General features: G+C 39.1%; 1 protein-coding gene across 8 annotated transcripts in view; it reads right to left on the reverse strand.

The window, feature by feature from the left end:
- Positions 1–632: 632 nt before the first annotated feature.
- Positions 633–15,267, reverse strand: part of AP2A2 (adaptor related protein complex 2 subunit alpha 2) — a 106,999-nt gene continuing 92,364 nt past the window's right edge. For 5 of the 8 annotated variants that reach the window (XM_089778687.1, XM_075928223.2, XM_089778686.1 and 2 more), the window contains 6 exons: positions 14,721–14,810; positions 10,829–10,952; positions 6,269–6,385; positions 5,955–6,024; positions 4,153–4,287; positions 633–3,024 (listed from right to left, as the gene is read on the reverse strand). In XM_089778687.1, coding sequence (XP_089634813.1) covers positions 2,947–3,024; positions 4,153–4,287; positions 5,955–6,024; positions 6,269–6,385; positions 10,829–10,952; positions 14,721–14,810 — 614 coding nt within the window. In that variant the 3' untranslated portion in view covers positions 633–2,946. Of the gene's footprint in view, positions 3,025–4,152; positions 4,288–5,954; positions 6,025–6,268; positions 6,386–10,828; positions 10,953–14,625; positions 14,811–15,267 lie in introns of those variants that run through there. The other 3 variants (XM_089778684.1, XM_089778685.1, XM_075928215.2) reach the window with 1 other exon arrangement.

A 15,267-nucleotide genomic window follows, 5' to 3' on the forward strand; every position in this document is an offset into this window, starting at 1 on the left:
CAGTTTTTTTAAAATAAACTGATGTACTACATCCAAATACCTTTTAACATTTCCCCCTTCCCCTGTAAAACAGGAAAGTAATACGGACGACAGGATAAATGTATATGGTTACTGTTCTAACCATTTATTTTTCATTTCAAGATAATTCTTTTGATGCATTTTTTTAATAGTCTATATAGTCATAATAAAGAAAATCCTTCAAGTCATCAGAATTTTCTTTTGATTTATACAAATGTCATGATCACCGTGTTACACACTGGAGTGTAGATCAAAAAGTGCACAATACTCTGTCTAGCTGTTCAGTTACTTTCATATGTCAATGCCTAATACTGTACTCTGAACAATAATACTGTTTTCACTGCATAAACTGCTTGGGAGAGGACACAGTCACTTTGGTATGTCCAGCCATCATTCCACAAAGCAAACATTTGTCTTTAGTTTTGTTCACAACACTGCTAGTATGACTCTTGATCCATCTCATCCATCACATTGTGGACATTTGAATAAAGCTTGATTTTTTTTATACATCCAGCATTCTAAGATATGTATAAATCCTTCTCCTTCCTACATTTAATACAGAATTCACCACAACTTGAACCAAAGCAAAGTGAACTAAAACAGTACACAACAACAACAGTGTCCCAGGGTGTCCTTTAATGAAAGTATAGGATCTGTATTTCAAGAGGGAAAGATGTACAATAGGTTTTGGAAGAATGAAATAGCAGCTCTTTCCTTGCATCTGCTGCAGCACTAACTTTAACATAGCATGGTTTAATATCTCAAAATTTTATAATAGAGCAAACAACAGCATAGGGTTCCAAGGGTACTAAAATGTGCCCATTAAAAGGACTTTCTTGGGACCACCACCCCTCAACAAAGGGTCATTTGGGACTTCATTGGTCTTAATTACTGTCCTTTATTTTTAACTGACATTCAGAAAATAGTTTAGCATAGTGTGCTTGTTTACCTAGACAAAGTTGCTTGTACGAGAAGTGATTAAAGGTTTTTTTTGGTGCCCAACCGGAGACACCCTAAAGGGGCTAATTTTCGGCAAAGGTACTCAACACTGCCAGAAAAATTGGCCCTGGTAAGCAGTCTCAACTTGGGCTCCCGTAAATTGTGGCATCCACAATCTCGAGTTGCTTTTGGAGGATTGTGTCTTTCATTTTTAACTTGCATTCAAAATATATCATTGGCCCTTGATTAAACCAAGTTCATTCCTTTCCAGTTCCACTGCCTGAGTAAGAAGTCACAAGCATGTTCAGTCATGCAGAACGCAATTTATCACAAGTACACTGTGCTGCATGATAACAGAAGCCTCATTTCATATGCGTTTCCAACATCTGATAAGTACTGCATCTCAAGCCATCATGGTATGGGGTGCTTGGTTACAAACGTATACACCGAAAGACAGTGATATGTTGACTTAAAGATTAATTTTACAGGGCTTGAGTGTGTGGGGATGCTTGTAACTTGTGACTCCAGTGGTGATAGACATGCTCCTTCGCATTAAAATCAGTCCCATACTTTCCTACTATTGATAGCTGCCAATTCAACTGCAGACAGAGCCCAATCTGCTTCGATAACTTAAGTCTGAAGGATATAAACAGGATAACTATGCTTAATTGATTTCTTCAGAGAAGATGCAAATCTTTGCTGTGGTAGAACAATGAGCAATACATACAGTTGGGAAAGCCACTGTAAAAGCTGATTGTAGCCTTTCTACTCCCAACCTCAAAAGAAACCAACAGACATGCCTAACCGACTGTAGGAGATTCATCTCACCACTACTATGCTTCTCTGCACTGCAGAGAAGGAACTATATAGATATTAATTGTTCAGCGCCAAGCAAACAAATGTTATCTGAGTAAATATTGTTTAAAAATAGATCTTGTGCTTCCATTTCCTAAAATTCAGATGCACTTGCAGATCAGATAGGATGACTTCTCCTTATGCTCTCTCTTTTGTTGTGGTATCGCATGATCATAACCTGCTCTCCGTGACTAATGCAGTGTTAACTATGCCATCAATGTTACAAAGGAACAATATGACAGGGAACATAGAAATAAATGGACAACCTTTCTATCCTCGGTTGCTCCATTTGACTCTGAACAGGAACACAAAGGTAGTGCTTTTCTCAACGTGAAAAAAATAGATGGTATAGATGAATAACCTAATATTGACTCGAACACATTTCCCATTCAATTCATTTTCAACTTCTTCCATCCCCCTCCTCTTATAAAAATGTACATGTGCAGTAGAAGTCAACTGAATATTTATACTACATTGACTAAGCAATATATTCTACTGTGTGATATGGCAGTGTTCTGACTGAACAACAAGATTTAAAAAAAACATACCTCGGAATCTGTCCTCTCTACCCATCATAACCTTGGTTCCAATAGCTTTAAGAAACTCCACTCATAAGTTCAGTCAACTAGTCACATCACTCTGGAGATCTTAATCCAGAACAGAAGCGTCATATCAATTTCTTGTAGATTGCTTAATCTGATCTTAAGCTAACATATGTATTAAATTTACTCAACTTTACATTTGGTTTCTTTTAGCGCAAAGCAGAAAGGTGCATTTAGTAAAGGCACTAAAGCACCATGCTATCAGCAATATACAGTGGCATTTCAATGAAAATAATCCATTTCCCTTTTGTTAACATTTTAAAAGCCCAACTTCAAAAAAAATTGAGCTCAGGCACCTCCCACATCCTTTCTATGGCATAAGCTAAAAATACATGATTTTTTTTAGATCTAGAAGTCCTTTTATACCGTACATTTTATATCCTTAATTTCATATGAAAGGGACAAGACTTAAGGCAGGGAGTTGATGGTGGGTAATGTTGCAGTACTTAGACACTGACGTACAAGACATTATTTGCAGTAGGATGAGGACAACTATGGCAGAAATGGAGAAACTGGACTGATCTTGCTACTATTAAAACTGTTCTGAGAGCAGTTCACATAATCTCTGAGATACGGTTTCTTTACTTGTTCGTAGTGTGAGTCTATACATCTGAAAAAGAGCACATAAAAAAATCTATGTATTATAAAGGCAACAGTAAAACATATCTGCATTAAGACTGACTTATCAGATTAAGTAACAAAAGCACTTAAAGCCAAAGTACAGATGCCACTGGGTCATGTTCTGAGCAGTGGCTAGTAACTTTCATGTGAGACATTGACATTCAGACAAACAATATTTAACATCTGCTAGGAAAGGTCCTTTGAGCTCTGAAAGTGTTTAACATACCTCTCCCACCAGGCTTTCCCCAGGCTTTCCCCAGATCTAACTCTAAAAATACATAATTTTTTATTACCTATCACGAAATTTCAAATCTGTTACCATACTTTGGTGTTGACAAACAAAGAATTCTTGAAAGCCCGTAACTCAGTAGCAGAAAGAGGAGGAATTGCTTTTGATCTCCTCAAGGTATTCTCACTAACCTCCAACTCGGGAAGCAGAGATTTGTAATCAAAACATGGATTCTCAAGGCAATACATTTCATTACCTCTGAAAATCAACAACCTCCCAAAATACAGATTTTCTTCAATCCCCTCCTTCCCCCATATATCACCAGGAAATATAAAAACACAGCTGTCACATGTGGTCCCTTTGACTTTACAACAGTAGCAAACACTATTTCTACAGAGTTGCATTCTTCTTCTGCTGCTTCACAAAGAGTGAAGCAGAGATATATATTTTATTCATTTAGAAACAGAGGGGGCAAAAAAATTCATTTTTTTTAAGATGAAGGGAAAATGTAGTAAGAAACTTTTAACTTTCAAGAGGCTCTCAAACAAGTACAAAAAACTATTGAGATTAATTAAGTGTCCTTTGCATATTAAGGGAGTTAGTTTGATGACAGGATAAAAATCAGAGTAACACATGTGAGCATGCAAGCAAAACAGCAGATGCCACTGGAAAGTAGCCTGCTGAAACCCAAAGCCAGAACCAGCTGCTTCAGTTTTTAACCTATGTTTACTGACATTGACAATTGAGTCTGAGATCACATAACTACTTCTATTGTAAGTTATTACTAAAGGTAAGCTATGTGTAGTCAGATGCACTGGTAAGGTAAGCTGTATTCAGTTTCTGTAAACCAGAACTTATATTTAACGTGCAGATACAAAAAGCAAGTACCTGTGCCTGAAGGTTTGGTTCAAGACGTAGTAAACATCCAATCTGGGTGGTTTTTGTGTGTATTATACCAGCACCAACAAAATTTGCAGGGTTGGGATCTACCTCTTCAAGGAGGGCAGAGCCAAATCCAATGATCTGTCAAAGAAAACCCCAAAAGAGACTATGTTTAGAGACACTGCAGAGACAGGAAGCCAAAAATACAAAGTGTCCAAGAATGCTCATGAATCAGCAATTTACCTGACCGTGGTCACCAGGTAACTAATTTAGTTAAATGGACAAAGAATGTTTTAACTCTGAAAATAAGTTAAAGCAGCAATAGCATAAGAATTCTGACATCTTAACATTATCTCTATACCACTGCCTGAGCTTATAAAATAAACTTGTTTGGCATGCCAACCAGTTAAAGTAGTAACAACACTTATAAATAGGAGAAGGACATAATAGAATACCAAGTCCTCTGGAGTCAGATATTTAAGTCTTTTCTCCACACATGTCCCTCATACCTTTTTCTCTCCTCACCTGCTCCATTTCCCTAATCCTTCCCCCCTTCCACAGACTGTTCATTTGAAATCACCTCTTAATGGAATTTAGTTAATAAAAGACTCAAGAGAACATTATACTTGCCCTGTCATACTGACCACTCTGCTTGTATGCTCTATCCCTTTCCCCTACCCTTTGGCTTCTTTGTTTAATTTAAGATCTTCAGGGCAGGAACTGTCAGCTATCCTTTGTACAATGCCCAGGAAAGTGGGGGTCCTGATCTTGCTTGACCCTAAGCAGTAGTGCAATAAACATGATTATCAGAATTATAACTTTCTAGAGTTTAAAGAGAAGACTCTACATCTGGAATTATACTTCAGTCCTATTTATTTGGAAGCATGATAAGCCTAATATTGTCTCTTTTTGAGCAAGCAGGTATGATAATTGAATAGCAAATTAATATTGTACATTCACACATTTGCTTGCTTTTATTAAGTAAGGGAATTCAAACAAGGAACGTCAACTAATACAAGAAATCTCAGTCTGGAAAGGATAAAAAGCAATATAGCCAGTTATGTTGTCCTTTCAAACTTTATAAAAATGGATGTACTGTGAATGGGCACTAAACAAGAATTGCCCAAAACTGCCTTAGCCTTTTATTATGGGAGGCGTGTCAAGATAACAGATAATAGTCACCCTAGCTGAGTATTAGTCACAAAACTTCAGTTGCTACAGGGCATGCAATAAAGTTTTCACTGGAATATTTAATCATGCTAATATGATTTCATGAAGTACCCAAATATCACAGCAAACACTTGAGAAATAAAAAAAGGGTTTGAATGCTACAAAGGAGTCGTGGATTGGAGGTTTTCAAATTTCATAATGTCAACAGAGAAAAGTTTTCACCAATTAGACTTAGTCAAAACATTCTGAAACAAAGGGAACAATTACATGAAAAACAATTTTAAAAAATCTATTTTTAATAGCTGTAGTAGAAAGTAGGATTTGAAGTTCCCTCAAATTTTAGAAATAAAGTTCACATTTCAGTATAAATCAGTTCAAGGTTCTTCACAAGCCCTAGAATTTTTAGAAATAAACGATTATGGATTAAAACCTATATAAATTCTCCAGATATTTCCATGCTGTTAAGTGCAATTGCCTCACTAATTCATGCCTAAACACTATAACCCAAATGCCCCAAACAGGGGAGGGTAGGAATAAACAGGGACAAAATAAAATGTCAGCATCAATAGAATTACTACATTTGTTAATGCCTCTGTTCCAAATCTGAAATTCATCTGTTAAAACATGCTGTTACCTACCTTTGCCTTTGTAATCTCTGTATCCATTGGATGCTTTGCTTTAAAGATATTCTGCATTTCTTGCTGAGGACTGAGAGAAACACATAAGTCAACATCACGCAATAAAACATAACAGTATGGCTGGTAGAATTCCGAAATTCAAGAGTAGTATTTACTTATACTGAAGCCACAAAATCGAAAGTGAAGCAAGACTAAGCTAGATATTGTCCTCAGATCATTAAATGTATGGTGTCTAAACTTCTACAACTATTAGCACTCTTATGTTTCATACTGATGTAATCCTGAGAAATGTATAATATTAGTTCAACTCTTACTTGCTCAGTTGTTTCCAACGCTGAAAGAAGTCTTGAGAGGCCATCTCTGTAGGTTGGAAAAATTTGTTCAGTGTGATTGGTAGTTTTACTGAAATATTTTGAAATGTTCCCCCATATCTGCATGAAGAACAAAGAGAAAATGTGGTACAAGATGTGATTAATTACAGACTATATTTCAGAACCACTTTTCTCTTAAAGTGAAAGACTGAAACACATTATTGTGATGCTGGTAAACAAAGTGCTAAATGTGGCCACAACTACAGGTAGGTATAAGCTAAGAACTGAAACTCATAGTTGGAAACCAAAAAAGTTCACCTATATGTTAGCCTGTTTTGAACAAAACTGTAAGTAGTATACAAATTCTGTGAAAGGACTGAAAGATGCTTTATGCAGTAATCTCACTTGTAATGTCTTTATTCCATACTGCAAAGTAAAAAGTAAAACATTTTACAATAATAAAAATTCATGCTGGGAATGTGTGAATTCGGATGTGAATGACTCCCATTGCCTAACTAGAAGGTCTATCAAAAATTAAACAAAAGCTTTGTTAATTGCCTCATCCACTCATGACAAGTATGTGCAGGCCAGTTTGAATACAGAAAGAGGAAAATAAAAACAGATGACATGAAGATTTTCATAAGGTCCCCCGGATCATCCTGGATTAAGATCTAAAACGACATTAAATGCTGCCAGATTAATACATCTGCCCCCTTTTGAATCAGACAAACTAATTCGTGTGTGTATGTGGTGGCTTGTTTTAAACTGTAGGTAAAAGTTGACGAGAGGTAAGTAACTGGTCTATTGGGACTGGAAGCTACTAGAATATTTTGTGATTTTTGGTGTAAATGACTATTTATCACTAAGTTCTGCTTGCCTGGGTGGCAAGAGACTGGAGAGTCTTTATTGTAAGACTGTCTGACTTTATTGTAAGAATGCTACAGTAATCTAGGAGTTAACATTTGTTACTAAATTGGTGCAATCTAATTATAGAATATACCACCAATTTGGAGTATCTGTCCTACTTTCAACAGTCTGCCCAGAGGTCGGCATTCTCAATCACGAGCCACTTCAGACAACATAATTATACTGCCATATCAAGGGGCCATTCACTATTTCACAAAGAATTGGAAGTAAATATAATCTTAACACTCAGACTATTGATTATAAACTCCCTTTTGGAGGGGCAGTGTATGGGAGAAAAGGTAAGTATTCATACTCATGAGAAGAGAAATTTACAAATAACTCATTTTTAGATGCTTGTAAAGGCAGAAATAGTTAAACGCATCAGCACCTTAGTAAAAATGTAATGAATCTCAGCTGAATATAAATTTACATTTAAAGTGCTGACATTTTAGATAATGCTAGCCAAATAAACAATGAGAAATAACTCCCAACTACAGTCTCCCTGTATTAAGGCTAACTGTAAAAACTGCAAACAATTAGTAGTTTCTATTACTGCTTATTTTAAAACTGTGGCTTCCTACATGTACAAATGTTAATTTTCATCCACAGCAACAGAATGACTAGAACAACAGAAAACCTGTAGGAAAATAACCACTATGTATCAGGTTTACACTCTAGTAGAAACATGCATACAAACATTTCACAAGGTACAATCTCACTGTAACCACACGAGGGCGGTCACATTTATTTCTATGGAAATAAATTAACCAATGCAAAATATCACTATTTAGATAAAATTAATGCAAAGCTAGCATCTCTCCTGTGTAAGGCTGATGATATCAATGCTGAAATTAAGTAGGCATGTCAGAACAAAGTCTATTGCTCATCTGGACAATGCGCCACCTAAACATTGTTACCAAGTTACATTTCTTTTTGAGGCATCTTTAACATTCTCCTTAAATACTACCAGGGTGGATTGATTTAAACCAAAGTGATTTAAATAATGATTTAAATCAAGTTTTTCATTGATACTCTTCACATATTTCTTAAACAATGGTGCAAATCTGATCACTAAAACATGTTAATTTACAACACACTACAGCATTTTACACCATCTCAGAGGGCATACTTTCCGTAATTATTTAGATAACGAAAATTAAATGCTATTTCCTAAATTAATAAAATCAAGATCTGTGTCAAGCTGTCTCCCACATACTGCCTCTCCAAAAAGGAGTGTATAATCTCAATACATTAGAAATGGTCAGAACTAAAAGTGTCACACAAACACAATAGCACTTATATTTTATTAAACTAAATATTACATTTTTCATATTTGCAATTGCAGCTGTCTCCTGATGGCAATTTTTTTTACCTCTAACATACAAGTCATGAAAGTGTCTTTAAAACTTCTACAACTAGCTCACTCATCATGTTTCGTTCTTGCAACTAGGCCCTCCATCATCTTACACTGCATATACTGACAAGTTTTCCTTTTTTAACCCAGAGAATGAATTTCTTCAAAATATTCTCAGATGGGGGGTGTCTTATACCCAGAAGAGATGACAGTTTGTCTGTGGCAGAAGTGTGGGCAAATATAGGAAGCTGTCTGCTAAGGATGTGAATGGTCAACTAGTAAGCCTCACCCTTAACAGATAATGGATACTAGTTCCAGTTACCGGTGGGGGCTGGAGCAGCTCCATGGGGCATGTGTTTTGCATTTCACGCAGCTTATACTAAAAGTTTCACTTTTAGATTTGTTATTAGAATATCCTGGGAGCACATGTATTGGTTGTACAGTAATTCCTCATTTAACACATGCCTGCTTAACACGTTTTTGCAATAGCACGTTTTTTTTTTTTTAAGGGAATATTTTTGTAATTACACGACCATCCCCGGAATAACACGATTTCCCCAGCCGGCCCATTGCTGGCGGCTGTGCAGGGCTTCCCCCACCTCCCTGCAAAGCAGCAGAGGGTTCACCGCTTGCCATGCCATTCCCCACTGACTCCCCCTCGCCAGACTCCTTGCCCCCCCTCTCCTCTGCCCGCACTTGCAGGCGGAGGGCTGGGTTTCCCCAGCCAGCCCGTCGCCAGCAGCTGCATGGGGCTTCCCTCACCTCCCTGCAAAACAGCGGACGGTTCGCTGCTTGCCGCGCCATTCCCCGGTGACTCCCCTTTGCCGGACGCAGTGCAGGTCCTGGCAGACCTGTCACAGGGGCATACTCCCAACCCAATCCCTCTCCCCCCTCTTCCTCTTGCCTTCCCCCTTCTTGTTGTAACCCAGTCCCTTTTCTCCCTCAAACTTATGTCCCGGTCCCCACAGACACCATTGCTTGAAATGCAACCCCCACCTTTTCCATTATTTTCAATGGGAAAACTGACCCAGCATAACACGTTTTCACTTAACACGATCATTTTCAGAAACATATCTATAGTATTAAATGATGAATTACTGTAAGCATGGTAGAAAACCAATTAAAAAAATTACATTGTATTATGGACATATTTCTGGACACGTTAATCTATATCTTTCATGTATGCTATTAAATACAGAAAGGAAGATTTCAATCTAAAGTTCAAACTTACTGAATAAAATGGAAAGATAAGTTAGACATGATCAGTTAGAAGTTACCTACAAGGTTGTCCCATAAACTCAGACTGGCTCCATGTCCTGCCATAACAGTTGCAAAACCTGTAGACATATCTCCACTGCTATCAAGATCAATACTCCCCACCCCAACGCACCTTTCAAAATCAATAGGTCTTACACAAGCTTATCATATTTGCTATAGCTCACCAGCGCATGTAGTGCTCCAATAGCAACTAGAAGGCTGAAACCAGATAGACTAACTCTATGCTCTTGAATGGATTCTCTCAAAAAATGATAAAGGACAGACATATCATCTGTGGGCAAACTTCTCACAAAATGATCCTTTCATATCTAACCCCTCAGTCCTTGTTTTCAGAGGAAACCTGTGCAACATATTCAAAAGATGAGCATGGGAGCTTAATTTCTTAACCCCGCCACACACTAAAAATCATACTCCTACTAATGATGCTGGATTCATGGCTTATGACAACAGTCTAACTCTGGTGTGTTACCCAACCACTTCACACTGAATGGTCCAAGGAAATGTTAACTCTATGCTAAAACACTGTTACACCTGGTATTTAGCTGTGACACTGAATGCCTTTTCCAGGCCCGAAAAAGAGCTTTGTGTAGCTCAAAAGCTTGTCTTTCACCAACAGCTGATGAGCCAATAAGGAAGTATCACTTCCCTAGGCTAAGTCGACACTGTCACTTTATTGCACTGCAACTTTCTGGCTCAGGGGTGTGAAAACACACTCACTATCCAAAGCATAGCAATTTACAGTGCTGCAAAGTGTCAACATAAATGGGCTCCTATTGTTGCTAGCTACTCCTCATGTAGATGGCTCTCTCCAAGCACTCCTGCCATGGCCACAGTTACACTTTAAAGTTATGCCTTCTGTACTTAGAAATGAAGACAAAGCCTGAATTGAAGGCCTTCAGCAACTTCTTAGAACAAGCCCTCAAGCAAATCTTCTCTCCAGAATATGTTTTAATTCTTCTGTGCTTCCAGTTCATTTTCAGATTCAGAAGTCTATGCCAAGACCAAAAAAATTCCATTAAAATTACCTGAATTGAATGTTTAGGATCGGCGCTTCCATAAAGTCTGATATGCACTCAATATTGACAACTTGCTGCACCTGAGCACCACCTTCCACTGTGGGGTCCACTGGTTTTGTTTGCAGGTTCAGGCGTGAAAAATTGTTAAGGAAACCAATTCACAGAAAAAATGGACTGCTTTTAATCATTATCTTTAGATTTAAATATAGATTTACATCTTCATATGGCTAAACTGTCCTTTGGGGGAAAAATAACTTACCAGTAAATTAAATGGCCCTATGAAACACCACAATACCAGTTAGATCAGGGCTACTCAACTTTGGAAGCCCCGAAGGCCACAATGATATTCACAGCACATGCTGAGGGCTGCAACTTAAGTGTGGTTACATACACATGCAAATATAGTGTGAAAAGCTATTTGCATATATCAGGCATGAATACAAAGATTAAGGCAAGACTACACAACACACAGGCCCAATTAAGTCACTTTTGCTGATATTAATAAAATGCAGTATCTACCTGATTGCCACCCATATGACAACACTTACAATGAGCAACAACAGTCCAGGAATTTAACTACTAAGACACATCAACAGAAGACCATTATACGGACTACTTTTTTGTCTTCGCTCCCCCGCCGTGGGCCGCTTGTTGAGACCCATGCAAACCCTAGGCTGAAAACAAACAGGCTGCAGACAGCATGTGTCCTATGGGCCATGCATTGAGTAGCCCTGAGTTAGATGGTACACGGATAATTTCTCAATCACCGTACCAATATACAGCTTAATGATAATATGATACACACTACTTCTGCCAGTAACCCTTAATGAATATTAAACACTCCATAAAATGCATGCAAACATAAGATGTCCAAACAAGTCTTGTGCTATAGCTAGTAATTCTAAGCTGCTAGGAATATGCAATATTACTCACATTTTGTATCCATCAATCCTATAAATCTTAATATATTAACTAGCAGATGTATCTAGCATTGCTCAGGGCTTTACCTGAAGTAATTTCTTTTAAATAAATGAAAAATGTACGTGCTTTATTTCAATGGTTGAATTTAAAAAATTCAAGAAAAATGAAGGCTGAAGTGAGGGTTCAGGGGTAAAGAGGCAGAGGTGGGTGGTTTAGGGCAGGGAGAAACAGGTGCGGGGGCTCAGAGGGAAGGAGATAGGTGTGTAGTAGTCAAGTCAAGTGGGAGGTGCAGGACTCAGTGTAGGGGGCTGGGACGTGAGGGAGGCTTATTGGGGCAGCGAGAGTGACACTGCTCTAGTGGCAGTGGCTCCTCCTGAGGGGCTAGGGATGTGCTCCCCATCTGGATCTCCCAGGAGGGAGGATCCATGTCTGTGCACTTGTCAGGTGGAGGCTGGGGCTCTGCAGGCCCTCCCCAGCCTCCAGATGCCCCTCTCCAGACTTCAGCCTGTTGGGAATTAAGGGGATAGCCTGCAGTCTGCTCCTGCCCCTGGCCTACAGCTGCTACAGAGGGGGCCTAAATTGGGGCACTAGTCCCCCCCCCCCCCCCGATTGCTGCGCCCTGTTGGAGGGGGTGTCGGGCTTCCAGTGCTACTCCCAGCCTCCAGCAGCTCCCTACATCCTGTTTGGGGGGGCACTCCAAAGGGCTGGACAGGCTATGTGGGCTGCCCCGAGCATTTAGGTCCCTCCCCTCAAAGCCTGCAGGCTGTCAGGAGGAAGGCCAGGCTTTGTGTCTAACAGCCCCTCTGCAGCCTGCAGGCTGTCAGGGGGGAGGAGAAACTCAGGGGCTGCCCCCTCCTCCAATGGCTCCCAACTGCAGCCTGCAGATTGTGGGAGAGCAGGGGGCACAAGTGAGGCTTTGGTGGTCATCCCTTGCAGCGGCCCCTCCCCCTGCAGCCTCTCCACAGAGTGTGTGGGGGAGGGCTTCAGGTTTGGGGCAGAGGGGCTACTCATCTGGTCTGATGGCAGACAAGATAGTGAAGTCCCAGCCATGCTAGCCACTCCACTTTGCACTGCAGCTGTCCCCAGTGGTCACTCAGTATTGCATCCCTCCTCTCTGTGCCCCTCCCTTTCGCATTCCTCCCCTTTCTGCCCCCCATAACATGGAAAGGAGTCATATTCCCGGCACTTCCCATTTTCTATGCACATCCTAATTAAAATCAAGGTCAGGCTTTGGTTATGAGGAAGCTGCACATCAAATTTGGTGGCCCTAGCTCTTATGGTTTAGGAAGAGTTTTTGAACAAATGGACTCTGAGACAGAGGGACTCAGACAGATGCTCACAGATGCTTTTTGAATATCATTAACAAACCACAATATTTTGATCCCCATTTCACATGATCTTTCTAATACAAGATCCAAGTTCATAAAAGTGTTAACCATGTCCTTTCCATGTCTGAAGCAGTATGGTTATTCACTTCTTTCTTATCAATCTTTCCTTGTATTGGGTCTTGAATAACTCATGAAGTATTTAGAAAAATAATTTCACTGAACATTTGGCTCGGTCTGACAGGTTTGGGGCCAAGCTCCTCTCCCATCCCCACACAAATTGCAAGTCTCAGTGAAAGTTAGGGATGTAACAGTATAGTTGATTAACTGATTAGCAAAAGCTTTTAGGTTAATGCTACAGACTACAAGCATTTTCCTTCTCGCTGCCAATAAATTTTTTAGCAAGCTGGTCAGCAGCTCAGCTCAATCCTGGCTCATGCTGGACCTAGGACCTACCACCTCTGCAGTACTGCATTTAAAGTGTATTAGAAGCCAAGCAGGCAGGCAGCAGTGTGGAGTGGTAGGGAGCTCCTGGGGAGTGGGGCTGAGTGCACTGGCTGCTGGCCCTGCTCCTGGGTATATAGAATAGTTGAGCAACTGATAAGAATTCATGAGATTAATTGACTATTCAATTAACCGATATTTAACATCCCTAGTGGAAATTACCACTTAGGGAAGCAAGACTGAGCAGAACAAATATTTTCAATTCACAAAGAAAACAAGGAAGGAGTGAAAAAGTTAATCTAACCATTTCTGAACAATTTTTTAAAAAGCTTGCTTGCCAAAAAAAATGTATTTTAGCATCAAGATCTTTAATTAGTAACCAAAGGCTTAGCTACATATTTTGTAGCTTTCTAGTTCACTTCAGCAAACTAACCAAGCAATGTTGTGATGTGGCAAAGTGATTACCACTTTATAGTCATGGATTTTTAAAAAAGCTTCCTTATTTTCTTTCATAATATCAAGTATATTCAAAATTCATAACTAGACTTTTACTAATTGTTTAAAAGTGATGTGTTTGATAGTACAATAAATATTTTTTTAAAAGAAGAGAATAATCTCTCCACATCAGCTTGCATAGCTTACAAACCCTTATCTGGTTTGCATTTGTCCAATTTGACTCCTTCCTTTTAATGCGCAATATATTTTGTGATTAAATTCTAATTAACTCTGTAGGGACCAAAGACTTAAAAACTATTTCAACTTCAGTATCAGCAGAGAGACCTAAACTGATGCTGGCAATACACAATAACTCTGTGGTTAATTAATCAAATATCTGTTTTTAATATGCACCCTTCTCCTGAAAGCTAGTAGTCTGCAACTGTAACTATGCAATACTGTGCATCTTGTCAAAAGTGTATTTGGTAACACCTCACAACAAGAAGACATCCCTATACGTATGCCACATGATTCTTCAATGTGTAGTATTTTCTTTAGAGACATAGATTAATTAATCTATGCTAAATTAATCTTTTCCTACAAGACTCTAAAAGGTGACAACCTCCAGATATTGAAAATTATAATACTTTGAATCTAGCAGCTATTGCATTCGTCAAAATATTTCTTCATTCCTGTTTATTTATGCATTTGACATACTGTAATTAGTGCATACACTGCTATTTGCATATCAAGTGGCTCAGTTAAATCAAGGATATTTGACTTAAGTTCATCTGAACAGATTAGTGTTGGAGTAAAATTCAAGAACTGAGTAGAAGTCTTATTACCATAAAATATAAACATCCGACCTGCAAAGAAATGGGTAAAAACATTTAATTATAAAATCTTCAAGTATAGTATATAAACATTATGTAAATATGACTGCATTTGGAGCAAGAGTCTAAGCCCATACCTGTATATCCAGGGCTGCTACAGTGCAGCTGTAAAGGTACAGGGAGGTCACTGCAGTGCACTTGGGGAAGACACTATGCTGACAGGAGAAAGCTCTCCTTTCAGCATAAAAAACCCATCCACCTCTGCAAGTGGCAGAAATAGGGATGTGAAGGACTAGTTGACTATTCTATAAGCAAATGCTTATCGGATCAACAAGATAGTTGACTAGTTGCTTCCTCCTGCCCCCACTTGCTGCCTCTGAGAAAGAAGTGGCAAGGGGGAGGGCAGACAGAGAGGAGGGGGTACTTGAAAGCAGCAGCGCTGCTTGAAACCTGGGGCCAGACCCCAGGTTCCACATGGCACTGCCACTTT

The sequence above is a fragment of the Pelodiscus sinensis genome, chromosome 5 (assembly GCF_052426305.1).
Source record: "Pelodiscus sinensis isolate ZL-2025 chromosome 5, ASM5242630v1, whole genome shotgun sequence".
Taxonomy (NCBI): Eukaryota; Metazoa; Chordata; order Testudines; family Trionychidae; genus Pelodiscus; species Pelodiscus sinensis.